At 42.2% G+C, this 24595-nt stretch overlaps 1 protein-coding gene across 2 annotated transcripts in view; it reads left to right on the top strand.

Annotated features, from left to right (window-relative positions):
• LOC108701655 (ras-related protein Rab-26-like) overlaps positions 1–22578 on the top strand; it is a 157765-nt gene extending 135187 nt beyond the window's left edge. For both annotated transcript variants that reach the window (XM_018236579.2, XM_018236578.2), the window contains exons 7-10: positions 18824–18889; positions 20741–20797; positions 21152–21228; positions 21900–22578. In XM_018236579.2, the coding sequence (XP_018092068.1) occupies positions 18824–18889; positions 20741–20797; positions 21152–21228; positions 21900–22002 (303 nt within the window). In that variant the 3' untranslated portion in view covers positions 22003–22578. The remainder of the gene's footprint in view (positions 1–18823; positions 18890–20740; positions 20798–21151; positions 21229–21899) is intronic.
• Positions 22579–24595: the final 2017 nt, after the last annotated feature.

The following is a 24595-nucleotide window of genomic DNA, read 5'->3' as shown; positions in this document are numbered from 1 at the left end:
ACTATTTGCAAACTAACAGTAACTTAGTTGTGGAACAGGAATGGTTGACCAAAAATGAACATCTGTACACGTGACCTGAACCAAACTCAAATTGTATGTTGCTGTAGTTGCACTGGAATCCATTTGACTGGCTTAGACGGCCTGTCTAGTTTGCCCATTACTATATGTTGTCAATTTGTACATTATCTAATGGTTGTAATATGGATACTGTAATCGAGTGTGGCCATCTGAAGAATCCTGTAGTGTAGTTCGGGTCTAGTAACCCATAGCAACCAATCGGATGTTGGGGAAGGCTGGGTTTGTGCAGAACAAGGCCTGGAATAGGCATGGCCCAAATCACCCAGATTGATATCCAACACGTCTCTGAGTATAATGTAGCAGTATTCTAAAACAATCTGCAATTAGTCGTCATTTTATTTCGATTTTTTAACATTTACATTTTTGATGCACCTCTCAGGCTTGGAATTCCAACTGCTGTTTGGTTTTTAGGGCTTAATTACCCTGACAGTATGAATAGAAAGAAATATTTAGCTGTAGTGGTTACCATTTAACCAAGTGACCTGTTGTACCGCAGTGCAGAATCCCCTCAAAAGTGCCTTAGGTGGTGCCCAGCCAATCACATCAGGTCACTGTTGGAGTGAGAAGATAATGTATAATGAGACGTGCTGCAGAATTTGTCTCCAAGGCACCTGCAGGAATGAATAGATAGAATGTGAAAGACTAGTATTTATTCAGGTCATGAGAGTCCTTAATCTGTCAGTAGAACTGAGGAGCCCCCATGCCATTGGGTTCCATCGCTGGGGGGGGGGGCAGAATGTCAGGGGATTGTGGTATTTGGACATATGGCCAAGCCTAGAGTTTATACTCTTATTCAGGGGTCCTCAACCTTTTTCAACCGTGAGCAACATTCAAATGTAAAAAGAGTTGGAGAGCAACACAAGCATGAAAAATGTTCTTGGAGGTGCTAAATAAGGGCTGTGATTGGCTATTGGTGTGCCCTATGTGGACTTGCAGCCTACAGGAGACTCTGTTTGGCAGTACATCTGGGTTTTATACAACTAAAACTTGCCTCCAAGCCTGGAATTCAAAAATAAGCTCCTGCTTTGAGGCTACTGGGAGCAACATCCAAGGGGTTGGGGACCAAATGTTGCTCATGAGCTACTGGTTGGGGATCACTGTAACTGATGTTACAGTGTGGCTAGATTTGGTGGCTTTTTTGGCCTGCGTGCCATTAGAAGTTGGCTGGATTCCATGGCTGGATACAATAATTGTGTTGGGTTTATTATCATAGTCCATGAGGTTGTGTTCCAGCAGATTTATCTTTATAGTATGTAACAAAGCCATATAGAAGAGTATGTGCCTATTGGTCCCCAGCTTCTCCATCTCTCCAGGCTTCAGTAACACTTGTTTATTTTAGCTATTTCTGTTTCTAATAGACTTTTGGGTTGGCCTTAAAGGGATTCTGTCATGATTTTTATGGTTTACTTTTTGTTTCTTAATTATACTGTTTACACTGCAAATAATTCACACTACTATTTAACATTTTATTCTTGAACAAATGTATTTTTTTATATTGGTCCAAGAGGTCCTCTGAACTCAACCCATTATCAATATATTTAGGACATTGGGACATTTTGTGCCTTAAGCTACTAAAAATGCCTTACCCTTTAAACAAAACAGGGATTGTTTGTCCATATATTGCAATATATTTAAGCTGACCAACTTCATCAAAGTCATCCCCGGTGTGGCCAGTCCTACACTCAAATTGCATCTCATACATTAAGAATTCTATTCTTCATTTTACATTTTACACAGGGACTAAGTTTTACCTGCAACTTACTTGCTGCTTTCAAGGTTAAAACTCCAAAACAGCTCTTTTAAGGGTGGGAGTTACAACATGGAGCTGGCCATTGCTCCTGTATAAACTATAACAAATAAGGGAACATTGTGCTCGTTGCTACTTTTTGAAACCATTTATCGGGGATGCAATGAGACTGTGACCGCAAAACACATATAGACAAATACAAGAGGTCCTCTGCATTCAACTCATGGTGTAGCTCCCACCCTTTCCAGCTATAGATAGCAGGACTATAAAAAATGTTTCCTGCAACAGTATCCCTTAAAATGTCAGTGGGCCCAAGGGGATCCAGTCTATCCTCATATATATTTGATATCCACATGTGTATATAATAAAATCCATGGGACATCTGTTAAACCCCATGGATTATATCTAAGGTCTCAGGTAGTCCATAAACTGTCCCAGATCCCATATCAACATATGATGCACCTGTTCCTCCAGCTCCTCCTTCAACCTGGTGTCCACTTTTATAGAGGTTTTTAATACTTGCCCCCAGAGCTAACCTTCCAACTGTCCAGATGCCGAGATAAAACCCCCCTACTTGTTGAGTTTTCTGCATACAAAATCAGTTTTATAGCTCCTGTAGGAACCAACTACAATTCCAAGACAACACTATGGGAATTTGGGTAAGGGTGTGCCACAAACAAATACATATGTATATATGTATGTAACATAACGGCATATCCAAAATGGCTATTTCTTACAGTAGAAGCAGTGCTTTATGCAAAAAGTGATGCCATAAGGGTGTCTTTTTCATCCAATATGGCAAAGCTTCCATAGTGCCCTGCAACTAGGCCTCATTTAGAAAGTGCAGGATAGGGTGCAGACCACCGAACTATAAGGGTCACTTACAAAGTGCAAAATAACAGTTCAAACCACCATGTTTTTGCACATGTGGACTGTATTCATGAGGGGTGGGAAAAGGGAGGCATGTAGGCATACCTCCTCCTCCTGTCCCTGCCCCCTACTTGTGTCTTAATCAGACGGGTAAGTTGGGAAGCACTGTGGGGGGGATTAGCTGTAATGGGATGACCCTGTACTTACCATCTGCCAAGTGGAAGACTGTAAGGAGAAGGCTATTTTGTGTCCAACCAAGAAGATTTAGTGGCTCTAAGAAGGTATCAGTTGTTACAATTGTAATTACTCACATGGCCCTTTTCCTTGTTCGCGTATTCCATATCATCCACCCTCATCTATTATCCACCCGGGATGGTTCTTACCCTTTCCTGTGCTGGAATCGCCACATGCAATCGCACAAACTGCATCATCCTTCATTCTCCCAGGGAGGAAATGTCATGTTAGGATCAATGCCGATCTGGAGAGGCAGCTCATCATTGTGATGAATGAAGTGCAGTCCCTTCTGTCGGAAGCATAGGGTGGGTTCAGTAATCCCTACTGGGGTGACTGCCATAGGGCCCCTACAGGGTAGCAAGTTGCATGTAGAGAGAAATTAAAGAAACATCACTGAGAAAGAGTTTTTTTGTCTTGCCTTTTCCACGTCCCTGCAGTTGGCCACGTTTTTTAATTACCAGTTATTGGCCAATCAGTTTGCTGACAGATGGAGGCCAGAAAATGATGTCACTTTCTACTCCATTAGAGGGAACATGGGTCTGAACGTGTGACTCTAACCACCACTTAACAGATCTCCTCCTTCTACACTAACAATGGGGCTTGGGCACCTCTATTGACGCCCTCTTGGCACCTAATATGGTGTATTCATGAAACCTGCAGCTGGTTAGCCATATGTGGCAGAATGATAGCCACGAGGAAGGTTTAGGAGACAAAGGCGACAGTGGCGGAATGACATGTAATTACACTGCTGACAATGAGAGAGAGAAGGCTCAGCAGTACATTGTAAACAGAGAATGGAAACACTCAATCCAGTATCACATTGGAAAGCTTTTATTTCAGTGGGTGTTGGTGATTGTATTATGAGAATATAAATGGGGTTGATTACGGAGAAGAATGGCAATCCTGCCAGACTGCCAGTTGCCTTTTCTTCCCTCCCCCCCCCTCAACAATTCTGTTGCGATTTTGTGCGACAAAGCAGTTGCAGTAAATAGGAGTTAACATGTTTGTGTTCCTAGCCGTAAGGGTTAAGCCTTAGGTGAAAAGAAATGATTGGATCTGAAAAGGAACACACCTGTTAATGTCCAGCTTTAGCTCAAATAGAGACTTGGGCAGGTGAGGCATGTTCCATAGGCAAAGTTGGTGGGGGGGGCATGAAGTGGAGCAGGGGGAGCAAGCAGCGAGATTCAGGGGGTCATGCAAGCTAGACAGTGGCAGAAGAGGATTTAGTGTGTGGGAGGGGGGGTGTGAGTGAGTGGCATGGGGGGTGGAAGGCCAGGCAACGGGCAATCTAATGATCTGCCAGCTCAACGACTTCATGGAGAGAAAGGGTGCAGTTCTATTGACTACCGTTCTACGAATCCCAAGGGATACTCTTGTCTTCAACATTTAGGCTGAGGGCAGTTATAATACAGCAGTGGCTTCCAATCTGTAGCACCCACCCCACCCTTTCCAGAGGGACTCAACCTGAAGGACAGTTGATATGAGAATAAGGGAGAATGGTCATTTGTTCTCCAAGCTACAACTGAAAGCCCAGCTAGAAGGTTAGTTAGGGTGAAATTTGGGGTGAATCCTCTCTAGATAATCTTTGAACTGTGACTGATACACTGATATTTTCTTATATTTGTACTTATCTTATGATCTAAGAGGGGCCGTGACCAAAGGTTAGACCTTCAAGGGGAGCGTAAACTGTTGGACAATCACTGCCCTACTGGATCTCATACATGGCTATCAGTCTCAGGGAAAATCATGGGCAGATGCCATCTATTGGAAAATCTGGGGGCTGGAGATTATCTGAACTATAGTTTATACAGGCCAGACATGAATTATCAGGATTTCCAATATGGTGGACAGCTTGCAATCAGTAATTGGGGAACCTTCCAATGAAAAGTGTCTTATCAGCAATTAACAAGTGCCCAAATCCTGCTCATTAATACCAGCAAAAGAAATTAAATAACAAGGTTTATAATGGCCCCTTGCCCCAATAATGTTCCGTAAGCCCTGTATCAAAAAATGTAGTGGGTCTTCTGATAATTGTGACCCGGGGATGGGTTACACTTGATGACACAGGACTCTGGGTTGTTTGAATCCAAATATGAACAAATTCTGGCGCCCATTTATAGACAAGAGGGAATGGAATGCATTTAATCAATACAGGAATCTGCTTGACTGGTTTTGGGAACCAATGGTTTGGCATGAAGGGTCAATACATGACCCCTCTAGTAGACACAGACACCCTCAGATACATGGTCCTGTCTATCCCCCACCCTTAGGTATGTATTTGTGTATCTTATTGACCTCATAGATCTTCTGCTCCTTAGTAAAGTTTCCCCCCACCAACAGAATATGGGGGTGAAAGGCATGATAATGATATTGCCTGGGGTAAACACTATGCATCTTATACAGTACATACCAATCCCCATTTTCTATATAGACTTGGCAAATAAATGGGGGACCACCATCCAGAGGAGAATGAGGTGCCTTTCACCCAGCCTTATATTGAGAATAAGTAATATAGTGAATAAAGTACCCCCTCTTGTAAAATATAAGGATGTTATAAGTTACCGAGGAGTTCCATGATTATATAAAAGCACAAGGCCGAAGGGGGTACTTCATTTATTATAATACACACGTTTTAGTGAATCATGTGACAAAAATGACATCACTGAGCTCCGAGTATAACCAATGACATCACTAAGCACCATTTATAAGGATATACAGTAATTTACAGGATATTCATGGTTCTTCTGTATTATAATCAGAATATAAATACAGAAGTCGCCTTTGATTATTTCTTTGCTTATTATTGGAAGGAGTTTACATGTGTTGCCAAGCAAAGTTGGCATTTCCCCAAAATTACAGCCAGTGCAAAAGTGCCCACATGCATGGAGCCATAACATATCAGCAGCTGGCTTTGATGGGCCTTCTACAAAAAAATAATTAAATCTGATTGGTTGCTGAGAGTTGAGCACCACTGGCAACGCATGAGCCTAGCTGTGAGCAATATGGAGGGCAGGTTGCCAGGATCTTGTCTCAGTGTCAGCCATGAGTGTGTCAATGGAGTCACTTCTTTAATTAGAGACTAATGTACATTTATAGCTGGGAATGAGTGTGGGCATCTCAGGAGAGGGCCTGAAAGTAAAATCTTTCCTGTTCTCACTTGAAAATATCCTTCTGCCCCAAGGCAAATAGAGAAATATAACCCACTTGTCTCTCCACTTGTATCTCCTTCCCATTCCAGCATCATTGATCAGGTGCCAGCTCCATTGTCTGCTGACTTACCCTTTAAGTTCTGTATCTTTCTCCTCTGTATGTTCCATACTGATTAACCCTTGGACTGCCACATGCCATAATCCCATCCCCTTTGCTGCACTACCAACTCTGTCCCTACTGGCTTTACTTTGTCTATAGATCATCTCTTTCCCCATTTACCAAGATGTACACCTTCTTTTCCACCATTTACTAAGATGATAACCTTTTCTGTCATCCATTATTCATACCTTGAGTTTCATTTATTCCATCCTAAGCATAATCACTTCTCCTTTGTATTAACCCTTTCCTGTCATGTGCGGCTTTCTGCCCTAGCAGCATATTTTGCTTTCAGGGAAAGGTCTAAAATGCAAAAAAACAGGTGCAAGCCACCTTGTATTTTGCACTTTGCACCTTTCCCCAATGTGAGAGCCTGTTCCAGAATGGAGTACAGGGCCCTGTGTTATCTGGATGAATACAGTGCTACCTGCATTTAGCAGCACTGTATTCACGAGGGATGGGCTGGGGTAGGCACATTGTGGGGTGAAGAATGCAAAGTAACCCTGTCCTTGCTATAGAACTGGCAAGTGCCTGGCAGCATTGCTCTTTGCATTAAAAATCCAGTCCGATGTGCAGAGCACAGATATGCTCCAGAATCACATATTCACTGATTACTAAGGGATGCAGTTTTTAACCCATGTAATGCTCTTGCTTCCAGGGCAATATTAAGTGACCCTCAAGGTCTGTTGAGCCAATTATTTAAACTGCAATGTTTCCTGCAGGCAGAGCCATTATTAGCCTTTGGGCTCCTATGAGTGAAACATATATTAAATTAAAAAGGCAGCACCTTGGGCTGTAGCTGAAAACACCTGAATGTGCAGAAAGGCTGCTCCCCGGTGCCCGAGACTCTTCACTGTCTTCCCAGACCTGCTTGGCTCGCACAGTGCTGACTAGAAGTAATTATGTTTGCTAATAAGTAATTAGTAGTGCTTATTTGCTCCAATTCTGGACAGTCTGGAAAATAGTAACCTTATTATTACCTCTCTCAGCAAAGCACCCACATGTGGCCCTGTTTGTCCTAGAGGGGCCCCACCAGTGCTAGGAGACATTAGACCTTACTGACTAGGGTGGAAAGGGTAATATACCATGTCAGTAGTGTACTGCAATATTGATGTTGCATGGGGGAGGCATCATTTTACAAGCCCTTGATTTGCACCCATATCTCTGCTCACTATGCCAAAGTCAATAATTAAGTGCTGAAGAAGGTGTCACAGTGACGGCACAATAGTGGTGATGTCAGGTCATAGAGGCTTGGTGATGACAACATTTTGTAACAGGCAGATAAGCAAGCAGGGGCGTTCTCAGCATGGCATACTTGTGGTCAAGTTTATGAATAACTTTGTATTCCCTACAATCAACATTTGGTCATGGTCCCCTCTTAGCTCATATCATGGTCACAGCCATAGTTCCAAGGCAAATCTAACCCTACTTGTCCTTTAGGCTGGGCTTTCAGGTGTATCAAGTGGCGATTCTCCCCAACTGTCACCCTAACTGGTCTTCAAGCTGACCTTCCCCTTGCCATAGATCTAGAAACCCATAGCAACCAATTAGAGCATTCTGTCAAAGTGTCTCAGGGTCAGTTCTCAGTGGGCTCCTCTGGGAATTTCAGGAGCTGCCGTTGTCGGACCCCACAGGGGAGAGAGAAATGTTCTCATCAACAGCAGCGATTCCCTGCAGTGGGGGGAGACGGCAAAGAGATTGTGACTTGGCTAAGTGTGTGTTTGCTTAATATGTCCTTTATACTTGTGTCATTCTTCTCCATCAGTCAACCATAGATGCCCTTTCTGCCCAACCCTAGCACTGAGGCCCAGCAGACACTGGCAATGGTGCAACAACCTCATTGTTTACTATTTTACTTCACTACTACAACATGAGAGTCTCTAGGGCTCATTTATCTGTGCCATAAAGTGTGCCTATTAAAGGACAAGGAAACCCGTCTAACCATTTTGAATGAGTGTCCACCCCACAGGTCCCCCTTTCCACAGCTTGAAGTACCTGAACCTACAGACATCCCTTCTTTGCCTATGGAATAGTAGGGAAGTATATTTATATTGTTCTTTTCTCCCATATGACCTAAATGACTTTAGCAAGCAAGGCAGTCATTATAGTTGCACTAAGTATGTGGGGATTCCAGGAGATTATGGGGTATATTTATCAAAGAGTGAAGTAAATAGTGAAATTCCGCCACTTTCCATTAATTTCTATGGGATTTTCAAAGGCGTATTTATCAAAGGGTGAACTTTCGATTTCACCCATTGATAAATATGCCTTTCAAAATCCCATAGAAATGAATTATGAGCTGCGGAATTTCACTCTAGTGGCGGAACTTCACTCTTTGATAAATTTACCCCTATGACTTGTACAGGGTCTAGGAGGAGCCAAACCAGGGTCTTTACCATGAGATTCCACATCAAAGACTTATTAATCAAGTGGACACTCATGTTCTGCCCCTTACATTGCTGATACAACATGCTCCTGTATTCTGTTGCCTACTTGTTCTTCCGTAATGGGACCCAAAGATTTGAACCATATGCAGGGGGTAGAATTATGCTGGAGAGTATTGTGGGGAAGTTCGTTTTGGTATTTTACACTTTAAAAACATACAGGTAGGCAATCCAATACCCATCTCTTATTGGCACTGCACTCCAATCTGACCATGCATTGCGCCCCTTAGTGTTCTTGCACTTGCATCAGGGGTCTTAGCAAATGATCCTCATATTCCAGCTATAGGAGGTCACTAAGCTCAACAACAGGAGGATGGTTTCACATTGGGCATGTGTGTGTGCTAGATAGGAGCACTTGATAATGATAATAGCACTGGGAGCCATGCAGGCATCTTCGGCAAAAATAAGGTTAACACACCCCTTGGCCTCTGGTCCTGATTGTGGAAAGAAGTGACATTTGCATTCTCTGGAGATCAATAAACGGAGCTGGCTGCGTGACATTAATCATTCATAAGGGCGCTGTCATGTACGGCCAATCTCTGCTGGAAGCTGTGTCTGTGAGGGGAAAAGAAGGGCAGCTGCGTCCTTATGGAACAGGGAAATGTCAAGGCCATTTGATAGAGGATTTAGGGGGAACAACAAATGGGTGACTATTAGGACAGGAGATGACATATATAGGGTTTACGAGATTTACAGCTGCATCTCTCATTAACATAAACCCCACAAGTATGGCAATATGTAGAAAAAAATTGGTCTACTGAGATAGTAAAGAAGAATATTTGATATTGCCAAAGCAGAATTACTGGTATGTTCCTGGGTGAATATGGTAATAATCCCTAGACCAGTAATGAAACAGGAAAAATATAACAACGGGGGGGGGGGGGGTAAAATGCTAGATGGCCCCTAGTGATTATAATCACTTGCCTGAGTTCCGGGGCCGGTGTTCCTATTCACTTTCTGGATCTTCTCTTAGTTCTGGTTCAGGTGCACAGCCGTAGTAGAGTGAGAGGCCAAAACTGGAAGCAAAAAGCCACCTATTCACTCTACTGAGCATGTGCATCCGGAACGGGGCCCACATTGGAGTATGGAAAAACAGAAGAAGATTGCGATGTGGTTCTCCCGAAGAAGTACCCCAAGCAGGAGCACCAGCCCAGGGTCTGAGGCAAGCAATTATATTCACTGGGGGTGACTAACATTTGGCTTCTGCTTTAATACTCAAGCACGACCAGAATATACATTATAGTGTTCAAGCCTATAAGAGTGTCTACAGAAAAAAATCAGTGCCGTCTTGATCCATAGGTCAGAGTTCTTCATGCATCTATGCGTTACATTTTATGGAATATTCATCTTATCCTTTCTGCTGGCTTGTGTGGACATTGTAGTTACTTGAGAAGCAATCTAAATGAAGCTCAGAATGACGACTAAAATATACTCTGGTATCAACACACCCAAGGTGAAATTTTGGAGCTCTTAATATTTGTTCTCAATTATGTGCAAAACATATGTCTACCCTTTGGAGGACTTAAATAAGTGATGGAAATACCTCATCCTCCTTAAAGTGTGTCTCCTGAACCTTGGCCTTACAGAGCTCCAAGCCTATAACTTAAAAAGCCTTTTAGAGTCTTTGGCTTCTGGTGAGCTGGCGACTATTCTAAGTATAAACGTTATTTAGCCAAAAGAGCAATAATACATGGACATAAGTTTATCTTAATGAGGAAAGAAAATGTATTGTGGTGTCCACCCATCCGACATATCCATACCTTGCAGCCAGCTCAGAAGGTGACGCCTGGCTTACTGATAAGTTAGATTTATTGGTTTGAGGTACACAAAAAGGGAAAAAAATGGGGGTGGGAGAATTTTAAGGGAGAAAGGAGCACAAGGAGTCAGTGATTAATTGTTATAGGGCATCTCAGATGAACACTAGAAATATTATGATTATAGGGTTGTATAATTATCCATGTTTCCTCTGTCAGGTCACAGGGTCCATATCTGCCACATGTTCAGCATATACACCAGACGTTTGATGGAATGTTTCCCTGTGTTCCAAAAGTATCGATTGGGTGGGTGCAGTAAGGCAATGGTAAAGATTGGAGAGGGATGGTCTAGTGGTCATATTTCAAACAGGCCTTCCCAGAGCTGCGGTATATCTCTTCAGTAGTCTCCTTTGCACTGTGGTGGAACAGACCAGATTCTTTTATAATTTCCTTATTCGTGATCTCCTGTTTGTTTGTTCTGAAGGTTGACACCTCAAGGGTAGATCTATGCAACCAACAATGTCCTACAGTTGTCCAGTTCTAGAAGTTGCTTCCATTGTAGGGATATGCTTCAATGCTCCCCAAGTAAAGTCACATATTGTATTGTGGTTTTCAGGGTCTTCATAAGCATAACAGCTCTATGTGTCTGTGGACCTGTCTACTGTGGCAGTTTGTAAGATGGTCTGTAACTTTGCAGTGGTGAGACTTTTTGTTTTTCCAGACCCTTATTTCAAGGATCAGGTGGCCAAGGTCAGCCTTGCTTTGTAAACTTTATGATTAAGCAAGAAAATCAAGGTTTTTAGGGCAAGGCCAGACGTGGCGTTTTTACGTTGCCTTTTTTAAAAAAGCTCAGTCGGGTGTAAATATGAATAACTGCACTACCACTAAAACAAATGGAAAATGCACTATGGCAATTCTCACAGGGCGATTGCAAGCCGAAATCCGCCACGGGATGCCAGTATTGGTGTTTTTTAGCAGAAACGCCAATACGTCAAGAAATTACCAAATCAATAGATTCTATAGGATCTGCACTTATGAAACCACACTTTATGTAAATAGACAGCGTATTTTAAATATGGCATCCAAATTCTCGCGTATTAGGCCAGTGACGTAATGACGTTGCATATTGACGATCATTCTGGCTCCATTTTGCATGTAAATAGCTTTTCTACTTGGCTTAAATTCTTCCGAGATGTCTTCCTCCAAAGCCAGCTGAATTATGGGGAACGAGAACAATGGGAAGTGCATGTTGGGAAAAGAAACCTACGTGCTGAAAAACGCATTTTGATGGTCGCGTGTGGTTTCAGTGGCATATTTACGCCCGACGGACCTTTTTTTAAAAAAGCAACGGAAAAACGCCACGTCTGGCCTTGCCCTTAGGAGGTCAGATGTTTAGGCAGACAGAGAATTAGTTGATGGAGATGTGCTACTTTCAGCCATATGGATCTCCCTGACTTTTGCATCACAGCCCAGTGCTCTATTGATTTCCTTATTACAGCGCAGTGTTTGCAGCTTCTGGCCTGAAGTGAAAGACATTTGCTTCTGTTGTGTCCCAGTTTTGTAGGCTGAAGTAGTATAATATGCACTTTGTGAGGGCAAGGAGCTGGAATGACAATATAGTGGACCCATGTCCAGGGCCACCATCAAAAATCACAGGGCCCTATACCACCTAACAGGGTTATTGTCCCACTTCTCACCTTCTTCACATAGGGTGGACACCTGCAAACAAAGGATAATAGAGCCCAGTTTAAAAATGGTTGTCTAAATACCCTATACCCCCCCCCCACTACATAATGTTATGCCCCAAACATGACTTATCCACCAGACTCTGCTTTGCTCTTTCCAGGACCTGTAAAAGTGTATTGTTTGGACTTCTGGGCCCCCCACACTGGGACTAGTCTCCCACCTGACCACACTGGAAGAGTTTTGGGGAACCCCAATGGTTTAGTAATGAGATCCCCTTAATCTGCATGCAGTATAGACTCTGTGAATGGGCTTCAAATGTCAGGATGTAGCAGCCTGTGTCTGAGAACACACTGTGATTAGCGCATAATTTTAATTACGGGTTGAGCTGGCGCTCGGAATACAATGTGTAATTTATAGGCCTGGTGCCTCCCATATTTAACTTCCAAGAGGCCCACAATAAGCAGGTTCTTATATATTGCAGCTCTGAGTTCTGTTACTGTTCTTCTTTATGTTAATATACATTAGATTTAGGGACGGAACGTTTGGCTTTTAGATATTTTATGCAGAAGCAATGAACTGAAGGAACAAAAATGGAGAGAAAAACCATAAACCAGCTTTTACTTGGCACCGTTAATTAAAAGTAAGAGGGTACGGTTATAACACTGGGCCAGTTGTGGCTGTTGAGGTGTCAGAATAAGTTACATTGCAGTGCAGCAATAAAAATCAAAATTTGTGCTGAACAGCAATAAAGGGAAATGCATTCTTCATTTCTGGAACAATTCCTACGAGTCAGCTCAATCTCTGGTAAATAAACTCTTTGTTGTGTAGAGGGCACAGCCGCAAGTTCCTGCTTTCCCATTCGATTGTTAATGGTCATTTATAAAGAACCAGCGTATTTCACATCAAGGTGTCTGTAATGACTAAGGGTGCAATGCCAGGGGTAGCTGCACAGAGTTGCCCAATATCACTGTATTGACATTATTAGATGACATTATGGGGAGACATATACAAAAATTGTCCATTAGTCTGCCTGCTATACTGCTGCTCCCCAGCGTGGCAGACAATAATGAAGATTTATTGAGGCTTAGCCTACCCAAACGATCAACTTATAGTTATAGATACATATATAATTATAAATTCTCCAATGGAAAGCTTTCTTTTGGTTGCCTCCACAAGCCAGAAATATAGTCCATTTCCCACAGCCATCTCTTTGGCAGTTATTTCTACCTGTATGCCCTTGGCTTTACCCATCACCAGTCCTATTATGCATTATAGTCTTAACAGTAGGCCCTGGTGCTACCACTTAACTGAAGAGTATGGAAGGAACGGTGAAGGTCTGTAGATATGTGTGCAAAACAGGACAATGTCAGAGGTGCACGGTTTGAATGTGTTTTCCAGAATTGTTAGCAGCTTTGAAGACTGTGAAGCAATGTAAATGCTGACAGAGTGATTGTAGAATAGGTATAACATGAAAGCAGTCTTGCAGGTGGGAATGGGAAGAGGTGATGATGACCCTCAACAAGTAGAAAACCGATAGTTAAGGTCTGGTCAGCAGTGACCCCAGTTTATTAATCTGTAAGGTTAGCATCATTCAGACCTAATCCATTCCTAAGGAACATCTGGAGAAGCCCTCCTATTCCTTCTCGTAGGCTTTCATCATGGCCAAAAAGCAATCCATTTCCTGGGGGGTCCTAGACAGTCTGTCCAGTGATGATGTGTGGGTCCCATGAGCAGCCCACTGATTATGGCCAGGGGCTGCTTGTCCCATCAACACACAGAAGAGCATGAGATCTCAGCAGATAGTCTGGGCTGTTACATTTTTCTGAGGAGCATGTGCAGAAGTGTAGGAGATACTTTGCACGTTTAATAAAATAGGTGCTAAATTGTACAGGGAAGTAAAAAATATCACCAATCAGCTGTTAGTTTTAATCTAGTGCAAGACACCGACTTGTGGTTGCTATGAATTAATTGACTTTCTTTCTTACAAATGACTTTATAACGCCACCCCTAATTACATATTTGCCTCTTCTAAGTGGCACCAGCTGACATCAAATATTGACAAATATCCAGGGTGGTCCATTGGCGTGTTTGTGTATTGCCTGGGCAAGTCAAGATCGTGGTCTAGAACCTTCAGGTGTTCCATTATTGATCACATGGAACCTGGAATTTATGAATATAACTTATAAATGACAGAGAAGTCAAGCTTCAAGGAAAGAGTCAAGAATTAAGGAAAGGATTAAAAATGAAGGTGCAGGCACACTGTCAGTAGGCAGCTTACGTAGTAGGTTCTGTGGCTTAGCTACTCCTGCTGCATGTTTATATACATTAGAGTGATATTACTGATTGTGAGTGATAAAGTCCTATGGGCTGAGGCTGCTGGGAGTTGTTATTGTTCAACAGTTGGACCCCGCCAGCTTGGTTTTCCCTGAACAAGTTAACGAGAACTGTAGGCACAGCAAGGTGCAGAGTAATTAATGTGATTAGTGGTGCCGTTGGTCATTGGTATGCAGGAAGCAGCTCTGTCGGTTTTTTGATCGCAGCAGCATTGTGAGCAGAATACCGGGTGACAGTTGCCCAGGGGATCTCCCTTTCCCCACAATGAGATGTTACAAGCTGCAGCTGTCATCTCTCCTCTGGGCTTCCGGCAGCTGGAGTTGACTGGACAGCATTCGAGTAGTCGTTTCTCTCTTCCATACAAATGTTTCTCTCCCTCCCTGTCATGGGGAACGGACGTTCTGTGAGCAGTCAGTAGCCACACAAAGAGCCATCCGTGTTGCTGTCACTTGCAGCTTGTGCCATTGTTCCTTGTACTCCAATTGCTCATAAATTTAGCTAGGGTGCACACAACAGATAATGTTGCAAACAAACGTGCACACAGGGAATTTTGTGTGGCGATGTTCAGTACTAATTTGGATCCATCTTTCAAAAAAAACCATCAAATCAAAATCCATTTAAAAAAAAATCACTTTTGTGCATATAACGGAAAGGAAACTAGAGTGAACATCCAGTGGCTTGGTTCTGTGATTCATGGAAAGGCAATGACAGATTAGCTGGCAGTCCTTAGGTAGAGCTTGGTAGATGCAGAATTCAGCTTCTCAGGGGACAAAAGCTGTAGTGATGGTGCCACTGCACATTTCCATTTTGTCCCTTTTTTTATTGGCTTTTCTAGCCTCAGGTGAGATGATGAGTTCCATTGATACTGGCAGTTCTAAATACATTAGTACTGGCCTTTACTCATTCATGTTTGTAAACCAGCTGGATTGAGTAGGTATGGCTTTCTCCTGTGTGTAGTGCTCAGGTTCAGGCCCGGACTGGCAATCTGTGGGTTCTGGCAAATGCCAGAGGGGCTGCTATAATGTGCAATAGAAAGTCACTATTTAGTGGGCTGTTTGGGCCTCTGTGTGGGCTTATTGGGCCTCTGTTTACCTGAAATGCCAGGGCCTATTTTATTTTTTTCTCTTGTATTTTTCTCTTAAATTTTAAAAGAAAAAATTTTTCTATATATTTAAAAATTGTTTGTAACACAACTCTTTACTTTTAAATCATTAATTATTGATTGCACTATGTCACTTTTTACAAATGGTAATTAACTTGATGCCTATATATACCTGTCTGTCTCACCTCTGCACTATGCTTGACAAAGGGGCGTGACCCCGAAACGTTGCACCTGCACTGCATTAAAAAATTGCAAGGGCTCGCCCTGCAGCTTCAAATCCTGTGTGCCAGTGTGCTTTTTCGTATCTATTTTAATTCTCAGTCCGGTCCTGCTCAGGTTTAATAGGCAAATTGTATTCTAACTCTATACAAAAGATGAGTGGGTCAGAAATAGTTTACCCTATATCTAACTTTAACCTGCTTCTTCCCAACCCAGCCTTGCCTCCTCTTCTAGTTTTTTGACCAGCACCTGACCAACTGCTCATCACTAGTATACACCGCCCCAGGCAGTCCATGAGAGACACCCTAATCTGTCAGACACTGTATAAAAGAAAAAGCAGCAAGGAGAAAGCATCTCCCTAGCAGCTGAGTCAGACTAGCCTGCCAAAGTATCTCTAGCCTGCTAGAGTATCTCCTGCTGGGCTTCAGCAAAGGACAATTCTCATCAGCTCTTTCTTATTTCCATAAACAGCTCATTAAAGATTTATTATTTTTCAGTATACAAAATAAATCTCTGTCAGTTAGCAGCTGAGTTAGCAGCTTTCCCAGCTCAGTTGGCTTTATAGAACTTTGGGATACTGACATTAAACATGGTCCTTCCCTCTGTGGATATTGGTGGTTCAGTTCAGCAACAGTTGGAATAGTGAAAGATTTAAAGGTAAAGCTGTCCATACACAGACCAGTAGTCACGGGCATCTTGCCAAATATACAGATCTTTGCTGCATTTGTTCTCAAATTATGGTCAACAAGCTGAGCTGTTACTCATGATTGATCTTTCCTTTTGCCTCAATCAAATATTGCTCAGGGAGGGGGCCATTTTGGATCCAATCACAACCTAATAGACTGTCAAGTGAGGCTGACGCCGGCCTCTGAACAGCCACCTTTATTTATCCTTTTTGAAGACTTTCCACCACTTTTAGTTTTTTTTTCAGGGTTTCTGCTTCCATCTTGTGGCAAACTGATAAACAATCAACCCTGAAAAATCCAGGCTTTTTGTTTTTCTACGTTTCATTGGTGATAATCTCAAGGGCACGTATCTCTGGTTGCATAGTTATAGTCAATGAGAGTCATCTTCGAGGTTGCTGTAAATGTTGCACATAAAATCTCTCTACAAAAATTGAGAATCTTCTCAACTAGAAAAGCAAAAGTGTCTCCACCTGAAGTACGAGCACATCCACCAAACAGTTTTAGAAACAGCTTATTTCCCATGCCAAGCAAGCTCTGGAATATGCCACCTATCAGTTATGTTATTAGTGTCCCTGCTTCGGCAAAAACCCATCAAGAAAAGAATTGGCAAGTTCGTGATGCAAACTGCTAGACAATGTTCTCTATTAAGGTGTGTGTTAGTGCACGCAAACACAAATTTTAAAACAAATTGTGTTGCGCACAAAGAATTTGTGAAAACACAAAATATTGCATTTATTCTGACATGCTATCACAGTTTTTAAAAATGTGCACACAAGTTTAAAATGTGCGCACAAAACAATTTGTTTTCTTTTTGAGCGCATAGCACAGAAGGAATTAGAGGGAAAAATTTCTGCTAGAATAGTTATTTGCCTAATGAAAGAAAATGTCAACCTAAGCAACATTCTAATATACATTTATTACTTACTGTCGCTGATTATAAAATTTTGTGTAAAAGTTACTGCTGTTGAAAGTGGTGTCTGCTTATTAGAGATGTCTGCGCCGGCCCATATCTGCACACAGTTTGCACCCGTTCTGTGCCTGCTTTTTCCAGCAGCGTCTATTTATAGGTGAGATATTCTATGAATAGAATAGGCGCAGGTCTATAAATAGAAGTGATGGGCAGGTGCGCATTGGGAGCGGGCAGGTTAAGGCCCCCATACACGGGCCGATAAAAGCTGTTGACAGACCGAGTTGGCAGTTTATTGGCCTGTGTGTGGGGCCCTCCGATGGGCTTCCTTGATCAATATCTGCCCGAAAGTCGGGCAGGTTAAAAAATCCCGATGGATAGCACCCGCATCTGTCAGTTGATTCGGTCCCTAGGGTCCACGATCGGATAAGCCCAATATCGCCCACCTCAATGTGGGCATATCGGGGAGATCTCCCAGTGTGTGGCCAACTTTGGGGTCGGGTGTGGGATGACTTTTTGTCAATCCGCACATCACCACTGCTTATCAATTGCTTTACTCCTGACTCCAATGTTGCAGAAGCCAGCTCTCCTTCAGCAAAGGCACATTCATTTATAAGCTTCTTCAGTTTTATTGTTTCAACGTCAGAGCCACCGGGGGAGGGAATAGCAAATGGCCGGACAGACGCTGCTTCCAATAGCAATTACATTTATGCATAACTTTAAATCCAGTGAAAATGTGTAATGAATGTTTAATGGTAAAATGCTTAGGATTATTTTTTCTGTCATTAGGTAAAATGGTATCTTTGGGTTTGCCTCCCCTTTAAAGGACAACTAAGAAATGTCACAATATAAGGCTGATTAGTAATTAATACACATAATTACTACATGGCAGCACAGAAACCAGTGCAATTAGCATCAGAATTTAATAATCAGCAAACCTGTAGCATCAGCTTATATTACAGAGGAACCTCATTTTCTGCTGGATAATTAGTGACGAGCCCTAAGCTTAGCTTCTCAACAGCTGCTCAGAGCCCACTGAGCATGTGAGTGTCACAGACACTTTCCAAGATGGTGACCCCCTGTGACAAGTTTGAAGTCCTGGGTCATTGATGCTATTGACAAGCTGAAACTTTAGGCTGCTGCAATAAGTTCAGTAAATAAAATATGACATTTTTAGTCATATTCATTTTTAGGGTTTTAGATCTCTTTTAAGAATGTGTCTGTTATACAAGAAAATACTGGGACTTTATATATTAGATAGAGCCTGTTTTCCTGTTACCAAGCTTTAGATATGAGGTTTTGGATGTATCTGAACAGTAAAGACCATGGTGCATTGTTGCTGCAGAAACCCACCTCAAAATGACACAAATTGCTCTGGCCTTGTTTTTCTTTTGGGGTAAACTGGTTCCCTGAAGCAGGAACAAAGCATCACATTTGGTTTGTGTCTTTTTTTCAGGCCTGGCTAACAGAGATTCATGAATACGCACAGAAAGACGTGGTCATTATGCTCCTAGGAAATAAGGTATGGCTGGTGTTTAAAGGGAAGTATAATAACAAGTTTTATGTCGTGCCATGGTTGATGACTTTTATGGTATATTTCATGAGCCAAAAACAGAGTTTATGATATTTTTGTGCCTCTCCGGGAAGCGGAAGGGAGTGATTTTGGGAGCTTCTCATCTGGCTGAAAAGCGCTCCTGGCGCCATCAGACAAAGCTGCTCATTATCCCTAGATTTGCCTTTTTTCTTTTTTGGCAGTTTTGAGTTACTAAATATATATAGTTTTCATAACATTACATATTTTGAAACTGCTGTGAAGTTGTTCTTTTCTTTGCCTGGCAAATCTTCCAGTCTGCTAACTCATGCAGAGAATGGAGGGGATAGAAGCGGGAAAGAAGGAAAGCAATTAGGGACAAAAGTGGCTTTACATTCAAATGAGAAAAAGCAAAAGAATAACGTGGAGAGCAAAAGTAGACGATGGAAGAGAGCAAAGTGGAACTAGGGAAAGAAAGGAGGTCAGACATACTCAAAAGACCTTGTAGATTAAAGTGGAACACAAAATAGGTGTGGGCTCAAGAGAACGTAAACAGAAAAGAAGGAACTTTGAGGAAGAACAAAATCACAGGGGCAAAAAATGTAAAGACCAAGAGAAGATGTAGAAAGGTGAGAAATAATAATGAAAGGAAACATAATGTGACCATACACAGGCCAACCCATTTGTTATACCACCTGATCAGCCTGGATTCTATACGAGAAGCCATAAAAGTGTATGGCCACAATGATCGGCACAAAAGGAAATAAAGAGGAGATTTAGAGGTGTCTCCTCTTCATTTCCTGTATATTTAAAAAGACCAACCTATTACCAATTTACCAGAAATTTTTCTTCAAGACTGATAATCCTCAATCCACCAGGATCATAGCTCTGAAGGGTCCCCAACTTCCCATACAAGCCCAGATGGTCAGGTCAGGTCAGGTGGTGTGGTTGAAACTGGTCTGAAACAACTGCAAATCTGGGCATGTATGGCAGAGCAAATAAAGGCTGGAAAAGATGAACAAAAACTGAAAGGAAGGCGACAAAGAAGTTTAGATAAGCATCTGGGAGTAGAACTGCAAAGAAACCCATAGAGAAAAGACAGGAGAACAAGAGAAGGGAGAGGAGTAGGTGTGGAATTCATGCAAATTCATGTAAAATATGCCAAATATTCTACTGATGTTTCCTGCACAGTAACCCATTGAATATGCAAATAAGTGCATTTAGATGATTTTACCATTGCTATTGAATAAAAATTGCTTTATTTCCCCTTTCTTCAGAAAAGCTCTGAATATATCACATCAGACTGTTGGTTTGTACGGTAACACTTCTATATGTTCCACAGGGCTACTGAGCCAGCATTTGTATTTGCCCTTCCTCACCCTTCAGTAATACATTTAGCAGAACCTTATTATTAAAGGTGAACAAAAGGTAAAAATAGCAAGTCCCGAAGAAAGGTCCTATTTCCCTCGTACTGATTTTGAAAATGCAGAGCTGCCCAGCAGGGTTGGTGACTGATATGACTGACCGTTTGACCTATGGTTCTCTACATTCTGGTGGTAATTGTGACCTGGAGCTTGTGCACTGGAGGCACGGATCATAAGAGCTTCAAGTACACATGCTTGATCATCTCCAAAGAGCAGAGTTCTGGAAATCAAGTCCCCTTATTAGCAGCCAACCCTGCTGTGTAGCTCTGCATTTTTAATATTGGAATAAGGGATGTTACTGGAGTTGGAAAGGGGGCCAGTGCAGAGGACCCCAGTTAATATTTGGCATTTAAGCTTTGACCTTGTTAGACAAGTGACCTGCACAGTGGCCCTTACCACTTATGGCTTTTGTCCACAGGTGGATTCAACTCATGAACGCGTGGTAAAGATAGAGGATGGAGAGCGTTTGGCCAAGGTAATTCCAATATAGTCATGGATGGATAGTAAGTATGGGAAACTTGCGACAGAAAAGTGTTAATATTTAGCGTCATCTGCTTCCCACGACATCAGAGTCTTTAAAGATGGTATACCCAAATTCCAAGTAAATATACAATAGATGTGCTTATAACCAGGTTATAATTCCTGTATCCCCCTCCCAACCTCCTCGTTGACAGTGATATTGGAGGAATGGGAATAAAAGAAGGGTCCCTGGACCACTTGAGTAGTAACATTCACTTCACTGCACAATATTTTATAACCTGCCTATTCAGCCTTTGCCAAATCTGGCACTGAGATGAGTCTGTATTGCTGACTGAGGTGTCTCTTGCAGGAATATGGAGTACCCTTCATGGAGACCAGTGCCAAAAGCGGGTTAAATGTGGACTTGGCGTTCATTGCTATTGCAAAGTAAGTTACGGAGTCTTGATATAAAATACGTGTTCATCAGCTTCTCTCGCACCCTACAGGTCGAGGCTCCAGTACGGCAAGTGAGAAATTGCCCCTTATGCTTCCTCCAGCCTGGGCTTGTGAGTCTGGACTCAATACATAACTTGCCAACATTTCTATGGTGAAGTTCCTTTCGGTTTCAAAGCAAAAACATATTCTTGCTAGAAGCATTCTCTCTAATTATATTGTTACGGCCCACTTGGTCGATAGCTGCAGTAAATACAGTGCTTTATATACAGTGTTGTTGCACCTTAAGGTGGCCATAGATGTAACAATTATGATCTTTCTTGGAAAAGATGTTTCCAAGAAAGATAGTTTGTTTCAATACACACGTGTAGAGCTGAATTGTCAGATATACAGGAAGAAACAATAGAATTCAGCACTAACAATGGCCGATGTTTGGGTTCCTTCAAAGGCACCCGATCGACGAGCCGATTGATATTCAAGTTTTCTGTTGATATCGGTCAGCTCTTTTCTCCCCATACCTGCACCGAATATCGTACAATTCATTTTGTACGATATTATCTATGGCCACAGGTCCCTACTGGAAGAAAACAAGCCCTGTTATACATTTGAATCCATTCGGAATAAACTAATGTTTCCCTGGGACTCTATTCTCTTCTTCTCGCCAGAGAACTGAAGCACCGGTCTATGAAGCTGCCCAACGAACCCAAATTCAAACTTCACGACTACGTCAAAAAAGAAGTAAAGGGCTCAGGATGCTGTAAATCATGATCCTGCCTCACCCGTCGGAGCCAGAGGGGACGAGCCATCCTACAATTCCTGTACAGAGACTGATGAGAGAGGTCGGCACCTCCACCAATTGGGCTCCTCTCTGCGAGAGCCCCGCTTCAGCACAGACCCATTCCTTGTGGAGAGTATCTGTCTGTGCATGTCTGTGTTTGTCATTCTGTGAGGGTAGCAATCTGATGTGTTGAACAAAAGGACATCTAAACCAGTTACAGTCCTGCGGCGCACAGGTTTCCGGAAGTTTACACACAACCCAGGGGAAAGCGGATGGGTCCTATAGGCAGGCCAGTGTTTTGTAATATGTGCATGTAATACAGGGCTAGGCTTCTGTGTATATTTACCTACATTTCCTACCGCTGGATCTTAACTATACAGGGATGGACACAACAGGAATGTCCACAATAACTATGAATGTATTTCATATGACCACAAGAGCCCCTGCCAATCATTTCACTTGTGATAACCAACTCGGTGATTAAAGGAGAACTAAAGCCTAACTAAAGAAGTAGCTAGAAATGTTGTACATTATGTTTTGTGCTTCTGTACCAGCCCAAGGCAACCACAGCCCTTTACCAGTAAAGATCTGTGACTCCAAAGATGCCCCAGTAGCTCCCCATCTTCTTTTCTGCTGATTCACTGCACATGCTCTGTGCTGCTGTCACTTACTGAGCTTAGGGACCCACTCACAATATACAGTACATATATAATAGAAATGTCACAATATAAGGCTGATTAGTAATTAATACACATAATTACTACATGGCAGCACAGAAACCAGTACAATTAGCATCAGAATTTAATAATCAGCCCTGTAGCATCAGCTTATATTACAGACCAACCTCATTTTCTGCTGGATAATTAGTGACGAGCCCTAAGCTTAGCTTCTCAACAGCTGCTCAGAGCCCACTGAGCATGTGAGTGTCACAGACACTTTCCAAGATGGTGACCCCCTGTGACAAGTTTGAAGTCCTGGATCATTGCTGCTATTGACAAGCTCAAACTTTAGGCTGGTGCAATCAGTTCAGTATATAAAATATGGCTTTTTAGCCACATTCATTTTTAGGGTTTAGTTCTCCTTTAAAGGGCATTCCCTCTAATATTCCATTGAAGAAACTTTAGATGTCCTTTTGTCTGGGGCTGTTGTAATTCCGACCAGTGTGTTTATGGCTTTAATGTATATTGTGGAGCTTTTTTTTATTTATTTATTTATTTTTTTTTGCTTTAACACTTTTAATATTGCTTTTTTTTTTTTTATATCATACCATTGTGGTACAAACGGCTGCATGGAGCACTCCATTGTAAGTGGTAGCTTAGGCCCTTGACACAAATTATGTTTTCTCCATCAGGAGATGGAGAAAATGGCCAATCCCACCTGCACCTGTCCCATGTGTAGTGACAGCAATGAATACAATCCACCCATCACTACATATACGGGGCATTTTAGACAGGAATAACCTTATAATATTAGTGGCTAATCACAAGCTGAATCCAGATACTGAAACATTCATGATTAAAAAAAAAAAAAAGAAAAGTTGTAAAGATCACAAAATGGGCTGATAAAGTAATTTTGCCCACATCTAGTGACCCACAGCATCCAATCAGATGTTTGTAAATGCTACCTGCTGATTGGTTGCTATGAATTACTAGATACATACCAAACATTGGCCCATTTAGAATATTGCCCTCTTAAAAAAAAATATATATATTTGTTTTCCCTTCAGGTATCTCTGGTTGAGTTTTATCAGCATCAGTCTCCTCCCTTGTATGACACCCCAAATATTTCATTCTCTATATAAATGCCTAAGCAGTATTTCTATTTAACGTTACGTGAGCTTTGTCTAGTCGAGTGCTGTTTTTTACTTTATTGCGGCAGGAATAGGGATGCACCGAATCCACTAGTTTGGATTCAGCAAACCCCCGAATCGTTCATGAAAGATTAAGCCGAATACTGAGTCTAATTTGCATATGCAAATTAGGGGTGGGAAAGGAAAAACATCTTAGACGTCCTTGTTTTGCGTCAAGTCACGCAATTTCCCTCCCCCAATTTCAGTTCGGCTGAATCCCGAACCGAATACTGGATTCGGTGCATTCCTAGGCAGGACACTTTCATTTGCAATGAGGGCAGTCTCTTTAGATTGCACAAAGACAGCAGCAGTCTCAAAAGGCAGTTCCCTCCTTCAGTATAAACTGTTGTTGTAACTACTGCCTCCATGAAGTTATAATTTTAAATGAAGTGACACCGATAACTTGATATCTGGCAGATTGTCATGGCTCCTAAAGGAATTGACCGTAGACAAGATTTGCTCCCACGGGGTCATAATGTGCCAATTTATTCATTGGCACCTGGGAAGAGATCCACTGGGGCAAGGACTGCAACCAATGTAGCCGGATAGGATTTTCACTCACCTGATAAATATAGTGGGTTTTTGGCCAGATATTCATAAGTAAGGCATTTAGCAGCCCACCAATTGACCAGTAATCCCATTAACATTGCGTGGAAAAGCCAAGTCGACAGCTTACCTACGCTCTTGGTTATGGGTACTAAAGGGTATAAAAGCCTATTAAAGCCAACTATTTA

Source organism: Xenopus laevis, chromosome 9_10L (assembly GCF_017654675.1).
Source record: "Xenopus laevis strain J_2021 chromosome 9_10L, Xenopus_laevis_v10.1, whole genome shotgun sequence".
NCBI lineage: Eukaryota > Metazoa > Chordata > Amphibia > Anura > Pipidae > Xenopus > Xenopus laevis.
Note: the sequence above shows the minus strand (reverse complement) of the source record. Positions and strands in the feature narration are given on the sequence as shown.